This window comes from Mya arenaria, chromosome 3 (assembly GCF_026914265.1).
Source record: "Mya arenaria isolate MELC-2E11 chromosome 3, ASM2691426v1".
Lineage (NCBI taxonomy): Eukaryota > Metazoa > Mollusca > Bivalvia > Myida > Myidae > Mya > Mya arenaria.
In genome coordinates this window covers 41,991,675-42,005,762 of record NC_069124.1, presented here as the reverse complement: position 1 = coordinate 42,005,762, position 14,088 = coordinate 41,991,675, and the positions used below count along the sequence as shown (strand labels likewise).

Genomic DNA, 14,088 nt, shown 5'->3' with positions numbered 1-14,088 from the left:
GCCTGCCTAAAGCTTCTTAGTGATTTTTTTTTAATTTTGTGAAATCTTTTGAATACTCTATTATGTTATCAAATTTATTCATATGCTTTTATTATTTTGGTCTTTTTCTTGCTTATTTTCATATCTTTGATGTAACAGCATTGTCAATTTTCTTTAAATTCAACTTAGAAAAAGGCACGTTTTTAGCATGTTTGTCAAAAAAAGTCCTTATATTGTGATAGACCTGTTGTCGTTGTCATTCAGGATGCGACATCGTTTTGCAAAATCTTTAACTCAAAAAATCATTCATGATATTTAATTGAAATTTCGTACATAAGTTCATACCTTGCTAGCAATAACATGCATATGTAAAGTAAGGCTCAAATCTCTGGCTTAATTCAAAGTTGAGGTATATGCCCCTTGTTCATATGAAAAACAACAGATGAGCATTAGTGCTAACTCTGTAGCACTCTTGTTTTGTTTACAATGCATTTAGAGTCAATGATTCACTTATTCTTAATGTGAAAAGAAACCCTTTCCATATCAAATTTTAATTACATTGGGTCAGCAGGCGTGAAGATCTGAACCTGGACCTTAAGATCAATTTCTTCCTTAGGGCTGGAACACAAGGGCTCCAAATATGCTCCATTGGGATTAGAACACCCATAAATGGATATCTGAATATGATTATTAGGGTTGGTATACCTTTAAATGTATAGTGACCAAATATGCTTCATTAAATAGAGGTGGAACACATATTTAAACAGATCTCCGAAAATGTTTTATTTATACACTTCAAAACAGATAATTATCCAATATATGTTCCATTAGGGGTGGAACACCTTAAAGACTATCTCCAGACAAAGAAAGTGAAATCAAGAAGTTTTTGCTGTAACTGTAACTTCCTCAAGTCTTGAATAAGAGACAGTGAAATGTTAAAGCTGGGTTTTAAGATTTGTCTTAGCAGCCATTATGTCATTATCTTCCCATTTGAGGCGCTTAAATTTGAACAGATGATGACAAATGATCGATGAACGTAGAGACTGGGAAATAATACTGTCCCAGATATTGTCATGACTAAATGTCTTTGGATTTGATTCAGTGATGAATATATTCTTTATATTGTATTAATGTTCTATATTTAGCTGGAAAAAATCATACCTTTTGGCAGAAAACATTAATTCTTAGGGATGGTCTTCTCACTCGTATGTTTATGTTGCATTCATTTCTGTCATGATGTTATTATATCAATGTTGATAATAGATATTCATTGGAACAATTGATATTGTCCAGAACATAATGTCATGATCTAATTTTTGAGTGTAGGTTCTGGCCAATATCAGAACCATCAAGTGTATTATAGCAGAACTTAAACATATCTGGTGAAGAAAATTATGTTTTGTTTGAGAAGTTGTTGTTTTGTTAATTACCCCCATAAACAGATTTTTTAAGAGAGGTTTATTGGAATCACCAAATGGTTGGTATACTTTGCCAGAAATATTCATACCTACAGCATTAATTTTCAGGGTGGTATCCATTGGAGTCACCATCCTTATAGTTGTCATAATTGGGAGGGTGAGGGGTCTTTTGCAAAGCAGAGCAAACTACTTTTACAGTTTAAGATTGATTGGTCTGAGACTTGGTACACATGATCATCATGAAGTTTTCTAGTGTCTAGTGTGAGGCAAACTACTTTGATTGGTAGAAAATGATTTCGTTGGTTAATATTAAATTTTTGGATGAGTATTGACCAATCAATAAATATTTTGGCCAACTTATTAACCAAACCAAAAAAATAACCAGACTCTTAAACAATGAGCTGCAGGTATTTTAAATGGTTAAACATTTGGGTTAAGATTAATGTAAAAACAATTTCAGAGGTCAAATATCTAAGCCATTAATCACAATGACCTTTATAACAGACTAAATGCGTTAAAAAGATATAATCCTATTTATTTTCATATACATAGATTAACAGTGTATCGGTTTTTAGTGGGTTATATTCATATTACTGACTTGAATGAGTTCTTTTGATACTATCAAAAAATAATTGCCTTTTGTTAGATCCCTTGTAATTGGGAAACATATCGATAGTATCAGACCTTTATATTGTCTATAAACCACCGTATTCAGCTGTTTTGTGTCTTTAAAATACTGAAATGGCTACTGTTATTTTAGCTGGCCGACAAATTAGTTCTATCAAGTCATTTCTCAAAATGGCACAAAAAATAATTGAATATCGTTAATATACATGTTGATCGTAATCGCTGTTACAATGACCGGTTTTAATGTGAAACAAATGCGATGGTGTATATCTTAACCACATGTTTGGTACTTATATGGTATTAAAGAAGTGTAGATCTTTAAGTGCTCTTACCAATAATGGAATTTAAACATAATATAACTAGTCTTTTGATACAGATACATCTGTTAAAATGAGATTTTGTGAAAAATGATCTAAAGAGGTCTTAAAGGATTTAATTGGCAAACAAGTGTGGAGCGTATTTATTGATATATATAAAACTTCAACTAAATATTTATCAGATTTATCAGATTTTCAATGTAAACTATGATATTACACATCCCAACTATGATGTTACAAGACCTGGGGAAAAAACTGACAATTTTAAATTGTGAAACTGAACTGGAATGTAATGTTTTGTTTCATAATCGATGAAAAGTATAGGCTGATCATTTTTTTAAAATCTTTTTAAGATGGAAAGTGATAACTGAAAGAATGGATTTATGACAATGAGAAAATGTGCCAAGTTTGAGGAAATTTGTCCCCCAATCTTTGTTAACAATTTAAGATTTTAAATTTACAAAATGTGACAAAAGTATCAATTAATTTCAAAGTGAAAATGTTATATTTTGAAGATTGACCAATCAAAGACCTTAAATTTCACCGTATATGAGTTGTATGGGGTCTGCTCAGGGGAAACAGTGCCCAGATTATCTAATTGACAAGGAATCCGTCTACATGAAAGAAATGGTGAACGCTAAGAAGGCTGGACTTAAGTTTGTCACTGTGCAAACAAATGACCATGTCAAGAATGGGTCGTATGTATTATTCTGACACATACTGTATATATGTTGTACTTTTTGAATGATGTTTAACCATGAAATATGTTTATAATGTTCAATTTTAAAAGTCAAAGAAATTTTATTATTAAAATCTTTTAAACAAGCGTCCGCCTACAGAGCGGGAGGTCATGGGTTCGATTTCCGGCCGAGTCATACCAAAAGACGTTAAAAGTTGGTACAAGTAGCTCCCTTGCCTGGTGCTGACGTCTAAAGGGTAGCGCTTGGAAAAGTGGTGTACTCAGTACTGGTTTAACCCAGGAAAGTTGTACCCCGTGTATCGGTGCTCTACACTGAGCATGATAAAGAACCAAGGGGTCTCTTCAAAAAAGAGCTAGGGTATAGCACCCGGACTTCCTTGTATCCCACCACTGTCTCTTCAGCCTGCTGTCCCTTCAGCAAAAACAAAAGGACCCCGTTGGAAATAAGTGCTTGTACTTTTGTGGGTTATCCTTGACCAAAAGGTCTAAAGAAATACATACATAATTTTAAAGTTGCACTCTCACAGATTGACCTTTTTTATTTTTTGTCTTAGAAATTCTGAATCATGATTTTGGCATCAATGCATTTTATTCAGTTGAATTAGATAATTCACAATAGTACAGATCTCAATTATTTGTTAACCTTTTACAAAGTTTACAAGTTAGTAATGCTTTTAGCCATTAAACATCAATTTAAATATAAATATGATCAACTGTGATCTGATCTTTTGCCAGCAGTCTTATATCACTGGTTTCCAGACATATATATAAATATTGGCTGACATTCAAAGACAAAAATAAAATAGAAGTTGTCAAAACAGTCAATCTATGAGAGTGCTGCTTCAAGATCTTTAAATTCAAAGATGATTCAGGGTATTGAAAATCAATAGATTATTAAAGGCTATAGATGTTATGTAATAATTTATAATTTCTTGAAGCTCAAATTTTGAAGTGCAATAATGCTTATTCTACAAATATTCTTGGAGATCTGATGATGATGAAAGAAGAGGCACATGCAGCTATCTATCAAGATTATACTACAGTCTCATCTTTCCAATTTCGATCTCAAAATCTAAAATTTATTATTAAATTGCAGAATGATACTTTAATGAATGAGATTCACTGTTTTTTTCAATTTCACAGATGAATATTAATTGCATTGCTTTGAAATAACCTTTCAAGAGTATGAAAATAATACATTTATCTTAAAATTTCAGAGAGTTACGAGAGAAAGTTCAAATAATTTGGCTATTGGTATTAATTTGAATTTTGGCAATTCACAGCATGAATCATCTGCAGAAATCCGTCATAGCCAAATGTTATGCATTTCAGTCAAAACCTTTTGTATTTCAGATGAATTGTATTTTCGTCTATTGTATTTCAGACAAAATGTTTTCTGTTTCAGACAAGATGTTTGTGTTTCGCCAATTGTTTTTCACATGAAATGTTTTGTCTTTCAGACGGAAACAGCTGCTGACGATGAGTGAGGAAAAGTCACGGAAAGTTCTTGATGGGTCATTGAAGTTGGACAAAACACAAGGAGATTTTGTGGGAAGGGCAGGGCTTACATACCAGGTGGACCCTTCCAAATCACAGGTAAGTCAAGTTGATGCAGTTTTGTGGGGAAGGCAGGGCTTACATACCAGGTTGACTGTTACAAATAGCAGGTGAGTGAATTTTATGCAGTTTGTGGTAAAAGTTGGTGCTTACATACCAGGTGGACTGTTCAAAATCCCAGATGAGTCAAGTTGATGCAGTTTTGTGGGGAAGGCAGGGCATATGTGCCATGTGAACCCTTTCAAATCATAGGTGAGCCAAGTTGATGCTGATTTGTTGGAACGGCAGGGCTAACACAGCAGGAGGACCTTTTCAAAACACAGGTGACTTAAGTTGATGCAGTTTTGTGGGGTAGGCAGGGTTTACATTCCATGTGGACCCTTTAAAATCACAGGTGAGTCAAATTGGTGTAGTTTTGTGGGGAAGGCAGAGTATACATTTCAGGTGGATAGACTCATTCAAGTTACAGGTAAGTAAGAATAAAGGTTAATGCATTGGTTAGGCCTAATTAGTTGGTCACTCCACCAGATCAGAGGTAATTGGAAAATGAACTTTGCCAATCTGCCAAGAAATATAAACAAAAATACTGGATAGACTTTTGCTTGGAAAAAACATTGTTCATCTTGGATATTTCTCAGAAATGTAAATGTCCATGAAGCAACCTCTTAATAATGACATCTTTGCGGTTCTAAAGCCAATGGTCATATCCAGTTTTATGGTAGCCTGTTTTTTTACGTAAAATAAGTTACGTCAGACTTATTAGTACATGATAAAAGACTACAGTCACTGACCAAACAGTTTTTTATGGTAGCGTGTTCCTGACGTACATGCTTGAGGCTCATAAATTCTGTGATAGATGCAGTAATGTTTTATTACCTTTGGCGTAATAGGCACTCTGTAAGAGCAATAGATTGTGATGGCCACGAAGGACCACGATAATTTCCATTAATTTTAGTGATAGATATGGGACTAATTTCAGATGATAGCAGGCTTCTTATGTCTTCTTTCAGGACGCCCAGGGTAAAAAGACTTTCGCGAGGAGTTATGTGAACGAAATGACTAAAGAGGCTATATTTACAGACAGGAAACGAAATGAGCTGATCAAAATATGGCCTCAGATATTTTATGAAATGGTGTATTCATCCATCTCAGATATGAGTGATAGTCAGACGTATATGAAAAAGTGTTTAGAAGACTTGGAAAAGACTTAGCAGTGAATGGTGCATATATGTTATTGTTAATCATGATACTATCTGCTTCCGAGCTGACGACTGGTCATGCCGAGATTGAGTTATGGAAAGCGGGAAAAGTTGCAAGGCAAACCGAGACAGCGTACAAGAATGGGAAACGCCACCTGGGAGGAAAATACCAGAACTAGTACAACAAAATGACAAACCATGAGAACACCAACATACATTTATTGTATCTATAAACCAGAATATCCAGGCTAAGTTCTAGTCGCTTTTTACTCAATATAGAAATGGAAGGCATTACAAGTCTTGCAATAAGATTGCGATCATATTGAAATAGGTGAAATATGAATACTTCATGGAGATTTTCTCAGTAAGTAAGTTCAAGAAATCTCAAGAGACTTCTTTTCGACATTTAAATTTTTACTTATTTTGTACTAATATAGTTTTCAAATTGCATTTAACAATGTGCATACTTTTTTAATGTTTTTTAAATGCCAGGGCCTTTTAACCTTTCTTTGCCATAGCTAATATCCTGCTTATTCTCCAAGGGCAGGTCCTACTTTTTTCCCCAAAAAATATCCTCCGAAATTCCCTAATTTCATATTTGCTTTTTACTATCTCACGATTCATTAAATGATTTTTCTGAGTGATATAATTTTATTTACTGCTTTATTGATATTTTGCTCCATTTGTTCCCAAAATGATTGAAAAACAACACTCACTCCCCCCTCCCCCCCCCCCCCCCAAAAAAAAAAAGGGCTAGGGTGTCTTCCCCATAACAGTTAAAAAGGCCCAGATGGCTAACACATTTTTTACCGAATAATTGAGGAATTTGACTTTGTATCATTGCATGTACATCCTCTTATGTTTCCCATAAAAGTTTCCTTACTGCCATATTATGGAAATTTCTGCTTGTTGACCTGTTATGATTTAAAACGTAACAGAAGTATTTGCTTGTTGACCTGTTGTTGTTTATAAAATGACAACAGTTTCTGCTTGTTGACCTGTTATGGTTTATAAAATGACAGAAGTTTCTGCTTGTTGACCTGTTATGGTTTATAAAATGACAGAAGTTTCTGCTTGTTGACCTGTTATGGTTTATAAAATGACAGCAGTTTCTGCTTGTTGACTGGTTATGCTTTATAACATTCCAGAGGAAGAAATTTATTTGCACTCATTTGTAAATTGTGTCTGGTCTTGGCCTGAGATTTGGGTGTTCTTGAAGACCAGAAACATCAATTCAATGAAGATGTTAAATTGTTTTAACAACAATGTTCAGTTTTGAAAGAACACATCATACGCATGCAGTGTTAAAGGAGTGGAGTTTTGCACATTTTTCTGTATATATGCGCAAAGTGCTGTGATATCTAGTGCCTGTGTTCTTCAATTGTACTTTATGTATAATAATATTTTTTTCAATATTAAAGCTGCTGTCTCACATATTGATTGTTTTGACAACTTTATTATTTTATTTTTTGTCTTTGAATAAGCCATGTTTTGAGTAGATGTCTAGAAACCAGTGATACAAGACTGCTGACCAAAGATCAGTAGCAATTTTCCATATTTATTTTTGAAAACTGATGTTTTATAGCTATAAATGTGAGTAATGCTTCAAGAAATTTAAATTTTTGGAAGTTTTCCAAACAATTGAGACCTGTTCCATTGTGAGTCATCATAATTTATGACTCAATTGATACCAAAATCAGCTGATTCTCAGAGACAAAAAAAGAAAAGAAAAAAGAAATGTTAAAACTGTCAATCCGTTAGAGTGGAGCTTTAAATTTGAATCTTTGAGACTTAGTTTACTTTCTTGACAAATCAATTAATTGAAATTAATTACAGTTTTGTAATGTTATTGAGATAATAGATACAGTTTCGGAATATAAAACATCATAATAATGATTTAATTGTTATAAGGTTGTTTTTTTAATTTATGGGTATCAAATATTATAACAGAAGCCCATCATCAACATTTAATCATTTATTATAACATTGTTTCAGCCATCTTGGCATTCATCAGGACTGGTAATAAAAATATTGTTATGTAGAAAATAACACGAACATGAAATGACATCAGCATCACATGAATTCATGTGATAGCATTAATATATAGCATAGATTTTTGCACAAGTATTGCTATAGAGGATCTATAAAAATACACCAATACATCTGATATTCACTTTAAAGCTGCACTCTCACAGATATACCATTTTTACAACTTTTTTTTTATTTTTGTTCTGGAAAGAGCAAATTTTTGCATAAATATCTGCAAACCAATGATATAAGATTGCTGTCAAAAAGTCAGATCATAGATTTTCATATTTCCGTTCGAAGATTTATGTTTTATGGCTTAAACCGTTACTAACTGTTTAAGAAAAATGCACAAAACATCAATTTTTGAACTTAAATATAAAAATCTGCAATCTAATTTTTATCAGCAGTCTTATATAACTGGTTTCCATGGATTTTCGCTAAAATTGGCTCATTCCAAGACAAAAAAAATAATAAGTTGTCAAAACGTTCAATCTGTCAGAGTGCAGCTTTAAGGTAAGCAAATCCATAATAAAGATGTTTTAATGCATTTTAGAAATAAAATCAAGATTATTTCTGTGTTAAAATTACATTACTAAGATCAAACACTTTGACAGAACATAATTATTTAAAATAATTCTTCTAAAAATACATTATTGTAATATTTTGCAATTCAAATCAATTGGACTGGTTGTACCAAAAATATTCATTTGTTTTTACTCCTTTAATGATATAGTTCAACTTTTTTTTTCTGATTATGCAATATCTTACTCATGCACTGGCAGCAAAAGTTTAAGCCTGTACAGCATGACCATTAGTTTGAGATCAATTTAAGATACAATCACCCTTCTCTTGAACTGGTCGAGGTAAAAGAATTTAACTTGATTGGTACCCTCATGCCAAACTTAGGCTCTAAAAGATGAATCATGTTAATAAAACTGTTGATTGGAACCAAATATTAAAATAAATAATGTCTAATGCATAAATATGTGATATTAGGAACAATTTCGGGCTCATACTAATGGATTGGCATGATTTATTACCTAAAGCTTTCAATGATTATGTTGTACTAATGATAGATATCAGACCTGTTTTAGGAAAGCACCGACATTGTCGAAATCTATTGCCACGCTTTCTGTGCATATTCTATCAAAATTATGGAAACTTAATATCATTTAATGTCTAACAGCTTTTATACCAGTGTATATTCTGATTGATCTCTTATACATGAAATTCAATATTTGCAGTAAGGTTATAGTTATTTAAAGCAGTAGAAAATACCTTTAATTGCATATGTTTTTTTGCTATTGATTGAATCGTTAATTTTTTTTATTTCACCATATGGCTTTAAAATAGAAACACATTTGATATTGTAAATAGTTTAAAATATACAAGTATGATGCAGTATTTTTTCACCATAATTATGATAATAAGTCTTGACGCGCAGGCATTTCAATGCACACAAGAAATCCAACTCTCATATTTTTGCTGGTTTTTATCAATTCTGAAAGAAATGTTTAATTAAATTGGTGTTGAATGAACACTAATTTAAATATCTTCTATATCAATTTTTAATGGATTTAGAGTAAATTAAGAATTGTGCATTAATTGCATTAATGTGTTGTTATTATGATAGATGTAATAATGTAGACTGTTTATAGAATATTGATAACGCAGTATAATCATGGAGTTGCTATCAAAAACTTGATAATTATAAATGATTATAACATTTCTTCAATCGAAGATAATTATAAATGATTATAACATTTCTTTAATCCAATCTTTAGAAAATGAGAACAAAAAGTTGAAAATATATTTGCAAGTATTTGATGATGTCATAGTTGACGATGTCATAATTGTGTTATAATACTCTGTCCTAAGCACATTTATGTACCAATGTTACAATCTGTTTGATATGTTACCCAACCAGCATTCCTATATCAGAAAGATATCAGACCGATATATTTCAAATATTTCTATCTGATATTTCAAAATATATCCATCCAATGTTGGACCTCTATGCTTTCTGATTTGTTTAAAAAACACTAAAAAAGTATTTAATGTATATTAAAAGTGTTTAAGTTATTCAAATATATAATTTATAAAATAGCTACAGTGTTCTCATACACATTACGAGATAATTATGTTAATATCGGAACATCCTCAGACCATCATTGGGCCAATCTGCCAACATTCTGATCAGATGCCAACATCAATCAGATATTGGATTACTGGCTGGGTAGTACCTTCTTTTCTAATGCTAGTCTGATAAATATTATACTTGTTATGGATACCCTTTTTGTTGCCATACATTCTTAGTCAGTTTTATGTATAGGTTGAGTGTTTGTTAACAAGAATTTATTAAATAAAATGTGTCTGGGCCTGTTGAACCCCGGGCCACCATTTTGATTTAATATTCAAAAACAGTAAGTGACTAAATGTTTTGTCTACTGACTCGGCCTCTATTTGAACAAGCTGATCTGCCTGAAAGCCATAGCGGCTGGCTGCTCATTTACCAAAATAAATAAGCTGCGAAATTGGAAAACACTGCCACAACATTTGGTAATTATAACTTTGAGCACTAAATTTAAATAGTTAGTCTCTTGTTTACAAAATAAATGCAATTATTTAAGGACTGAATTATTAGTATGATGTTTATGTGAAAAGCCTGCTTTTTCCAATGTTAAGTTTTTTCTATTGCTCATCATTTTCTTTTAGTTTTATTGGATAAGAACAATGAATTGTTTTTAAAACCAATAAATGAAATTATTACATGATCTATGCATAAACTTTTTATGATTGCAATCATTTATACACACAAAAAAACAACAACACAATAATGAGCCTTAAATAAATACAAACTGGGATTTTCAGGACTCGGAAGTCAATATTGAAATATATTGGTCTATCTATTTTTAATAGAAATACACAATGACCCTTTAACCAAACCACGTTCAAGACTTGTTAATCCACAGGAACATAGAACAAAGTTTTTTTTTGGTGCATAATTCATTATTTTTGCAAAATTCCATTATTGCAGTTCTAATTTCTGATGACAGCTGAAAAAGTCAGTGACAAGCTTAAAACTTCCTTAAAATTCTGTGTTCCCAAACAAATGCCAGCATTCACGGTATCATGTCATAAACAGTTACTTACTTATTAGCTATGAAATATGCTGTGAAATATGGACTGTAATCTTGACAATTGAACTGGGCTGAGGCCTGTCACTATACCTTTTTTGGTCCATATGACAGCATATTTCACAGATTATAAGTAAATATTTGTATGAAAGTCGCTTGTTGAAGTTAAATATAAAACATGTGTTGTTCTCAGTCACACTGTTTATACATATTGTGTCACATGCTCAGTATTATAAGTCTTAATCAGTGTAAACTTAGCCTGTTGTGTTTTGTACTTAGATTTATGATAGGCAGAGAACTTCTATCTGATGAATTCAGATTCGTGATGTCTTTCCAATACACAATAGTTTTATCTTGTATTATATTTATGTTATTTATTTATTTTCTATGATGGAATAAATTGAAAAAAACATGAAGTGTTGCATTTTTGTGTTGTGTAATGTTGTGTTATCCATTAAGCTTGCTTAGTAATGTTGTAGCAATGTATAAGACATTCATCAAAATACATTTATCTGTCTGTCTGTCAGTCTGTCTGTATGTCTGTCTGTCTGTCTGTCTGGCTGGATGCCTGGCTGGCTGGCTGGCTGGCTGGATGCCTGGCTGTCTGGCTGGCTCTCCGTCTGTCTGTTTTTCTGTCTGTCTGTCTGTCTGTCTGTCTGGCTGGATGCCTGGCTGGCCGGCTGGCTGGCTGTCTGGCTGGCTGGATGGATGGCTGTCTGGCTGGCTCTCCGTCTGTCTGTTTTTCTGTCTGTCTGTCATAGAAATCGAAATCAAACACAAATTTATTTATTGCATTACTTTGTTAATGAAATTAATTGCTGGGCCTTTGGAAGCTTTATATCGTTTGTCTTTTTAGGTCGCCTTTCTTTTCAAAAGCGCTAACGAATACGGTCAACACATGGCTGACATTGGGTATGGACTTTTGCAATATCTTACTAAAGAAAACAGAATCTTCATTCATTTGATCTATAACTTTGCTTCATTGGTACTAGGATATGATGTTCATATGTACACAAGGGTAGGGTAGGTAATTGCCTTGGACAAAGCCAAGTTGTTCCTAGGCTTATTTTACAGACAGAATAGATAAAAAGATGAATCTTGCAGAATGGTTGTATTCTGTCGCATTAGTCTGGCTATGTTTGTTTCCGCAAATTACTTATCACACTTTACCTATATCTGCGCCCATTTTAGAAAAAAATATCTAGCGTTAAACTATTTTCTTTTCGATCCCAAGATAATGCACTTGTCCTTTTCACTCTGTGTCAAACCATTTATTTTTTTAAATCGCATGTCCGACCTGATGTATGTCGGGATGACTCAAAGGTCTTTTTCTTATACAAGTTTAACGTTTTATTACATCCAAAAGCAAAATGCCAGAGGTACGGTCTTTGCTGTTTTAAACATCGGCACATAACTTTGTACCAAGTTACATGGAAACGAATGACTTTCTGGGTCAGACATTGTTTTGGGACAACCGCCATTCATAGAAAATAACACCAAAGGCTCTCAGAAAAAAACAGCAGCCAATTGCATTACACTTGGATAGGTTGTCCACGAGTTATATGAAGTCTCAATATCAAGAGACATATCAAGACTATGTTTTCTCCGTTGTCGCCAGCCAGGACAGACATAAAGGCTTATAAGTTTTTAATTAAAGCTGCACTCTCACAGATTGACAGTTTTGACTTTTCTTTTAATTTGTGTCTCAGAATCAGCTGATTTTTGCATCAATGCCTTCAATTCAGTCATATAAGATATCTCACAATATAACACATCTCAATTAATTGGAAACTGCCGAAAAACATATTTATCTTAAAGCGTAAGTAACGCGTTTGGCCAAAAATAACAATTATCGAACGTAAATGTGAACAACTACGATCTGATGCTTTGTCTGCAGTCTTAAATAACTGTTTTCAAAACATTTACGCAAAACTTGGCTCATTTCATAACAAACAATAAAATGTTGTCAACCTGTGAGAGAGCAGCTTTAAGGCAGCAAATATTATTGACGTCAAAAAGTAATATATATACGATTACATGCCATCTGTCCTTTAAAATCTAGCAATGACAAAGAGAAAAAGGACCTGAAAATAATGTAACCGCTTTTGGAATGTTGGCATGTTTTACATCTTACCAAAATCGTAATCGAATTCGAGCATGTTGTGATATGTTAAGTTGTTCTTAAAAGAAAAACACACACTGTCATGGAATATCTGTGAAATGACTAAAATATGATATATCGTATTCTGTAACCATCGTATTCTAAAGCATGTTCTACAGCAAATGTTGATGTACAAATTTGGGGAGACTGTGACGATATTATGCAATATTAAGATAAATCATTACTGTTCAGATCCCAATATTTATATCCAATTTGATGGTAGCGTGTTTTTTACTTAAAGATACGAAATTTTCATAATCCTCTGTTATAAGACACAGTTATACGGCCACTGACCATACAACGGACTCCACACACATTGACCAACCCAATTGCGTTCATATCCCCGATAATGACATCAACCCCGCAATTCATTCCTTATATTTACACCAAAAGTTCATTATTTCATTCAAGAATTGTTAAAAAAAATCTTCATTTCATTTAAGAAAACCTTTAAGTTATCCGTTCTTACCCATTCTGTATATAGAACGACCCGACTATAACCGGAAACATTTTTTTCAAATGACGTCACAATAACGCGGGAAAAGATCAGCCACTTGAACTCACTTTAAAACGTAAAATTGAAACACTTCTGGTACCATTATATTTAAAATATAATAAACTAACACTTTTAAAAATGTTGATCTATATTTTACGGGACCTGCAGACACAATACAACCAATAACAGGATCAATAGCTTTCATGTATATTGTTATGCAATGAATTACGATCCGAACATATCCGGAGATGTTGCGTTCATCGATTGATGAACGCAATTGCCGAAAGGCTGTTCATTTAAGGAATGGAAGTTGTGGTGTAAATATTTAATATTAGTTACAGATGTGGGAGTAATTTCAGATGATAACATTTCCCCAATACACTCCTAATTCCGTAATGAAAAACGAAAAAAATAGTTTCACCGACGAGTATAAAAAACTATTGCCTAGATTTGATTCCAAGGAGTTTGA

The 14,088-nt window shown here is 32.8% G+C and overlaps 1 protein-coding gene across 8 annotated transcripts in view; it reads left to right on the top strand.

The window, feature by feature from the left end:
- The window catches only part of LOC128228286 (leucine-rich repeat-containing protein 49-like), a 70,282-nt gene extending 58,904 nt beyond the window's left edge, over positions 1–11,378 (top strand). For all 8 annotated transcript variants that reach the window (XM_052939509.1, XM_052939506.1, XM_052939504.1 and 5 more), the window contains 2 exons: positions 4,502–4,637; positions 5,609–11,378. In XM_052939509.1, the coding sequence (XP_052795469.1) occupies positions 4,502–4,637; positions 5,609–5,809 (337 nt within the window). In that variant the 3' untranslated portion in view covers positions 5,810–11,378. The remainder of the gene's footprint in view (positions 1–4,501; positions 4,638–5,608) is intronic.
- Positions 11,379–14,088: the final 2,710 nt, after the last annotated feature.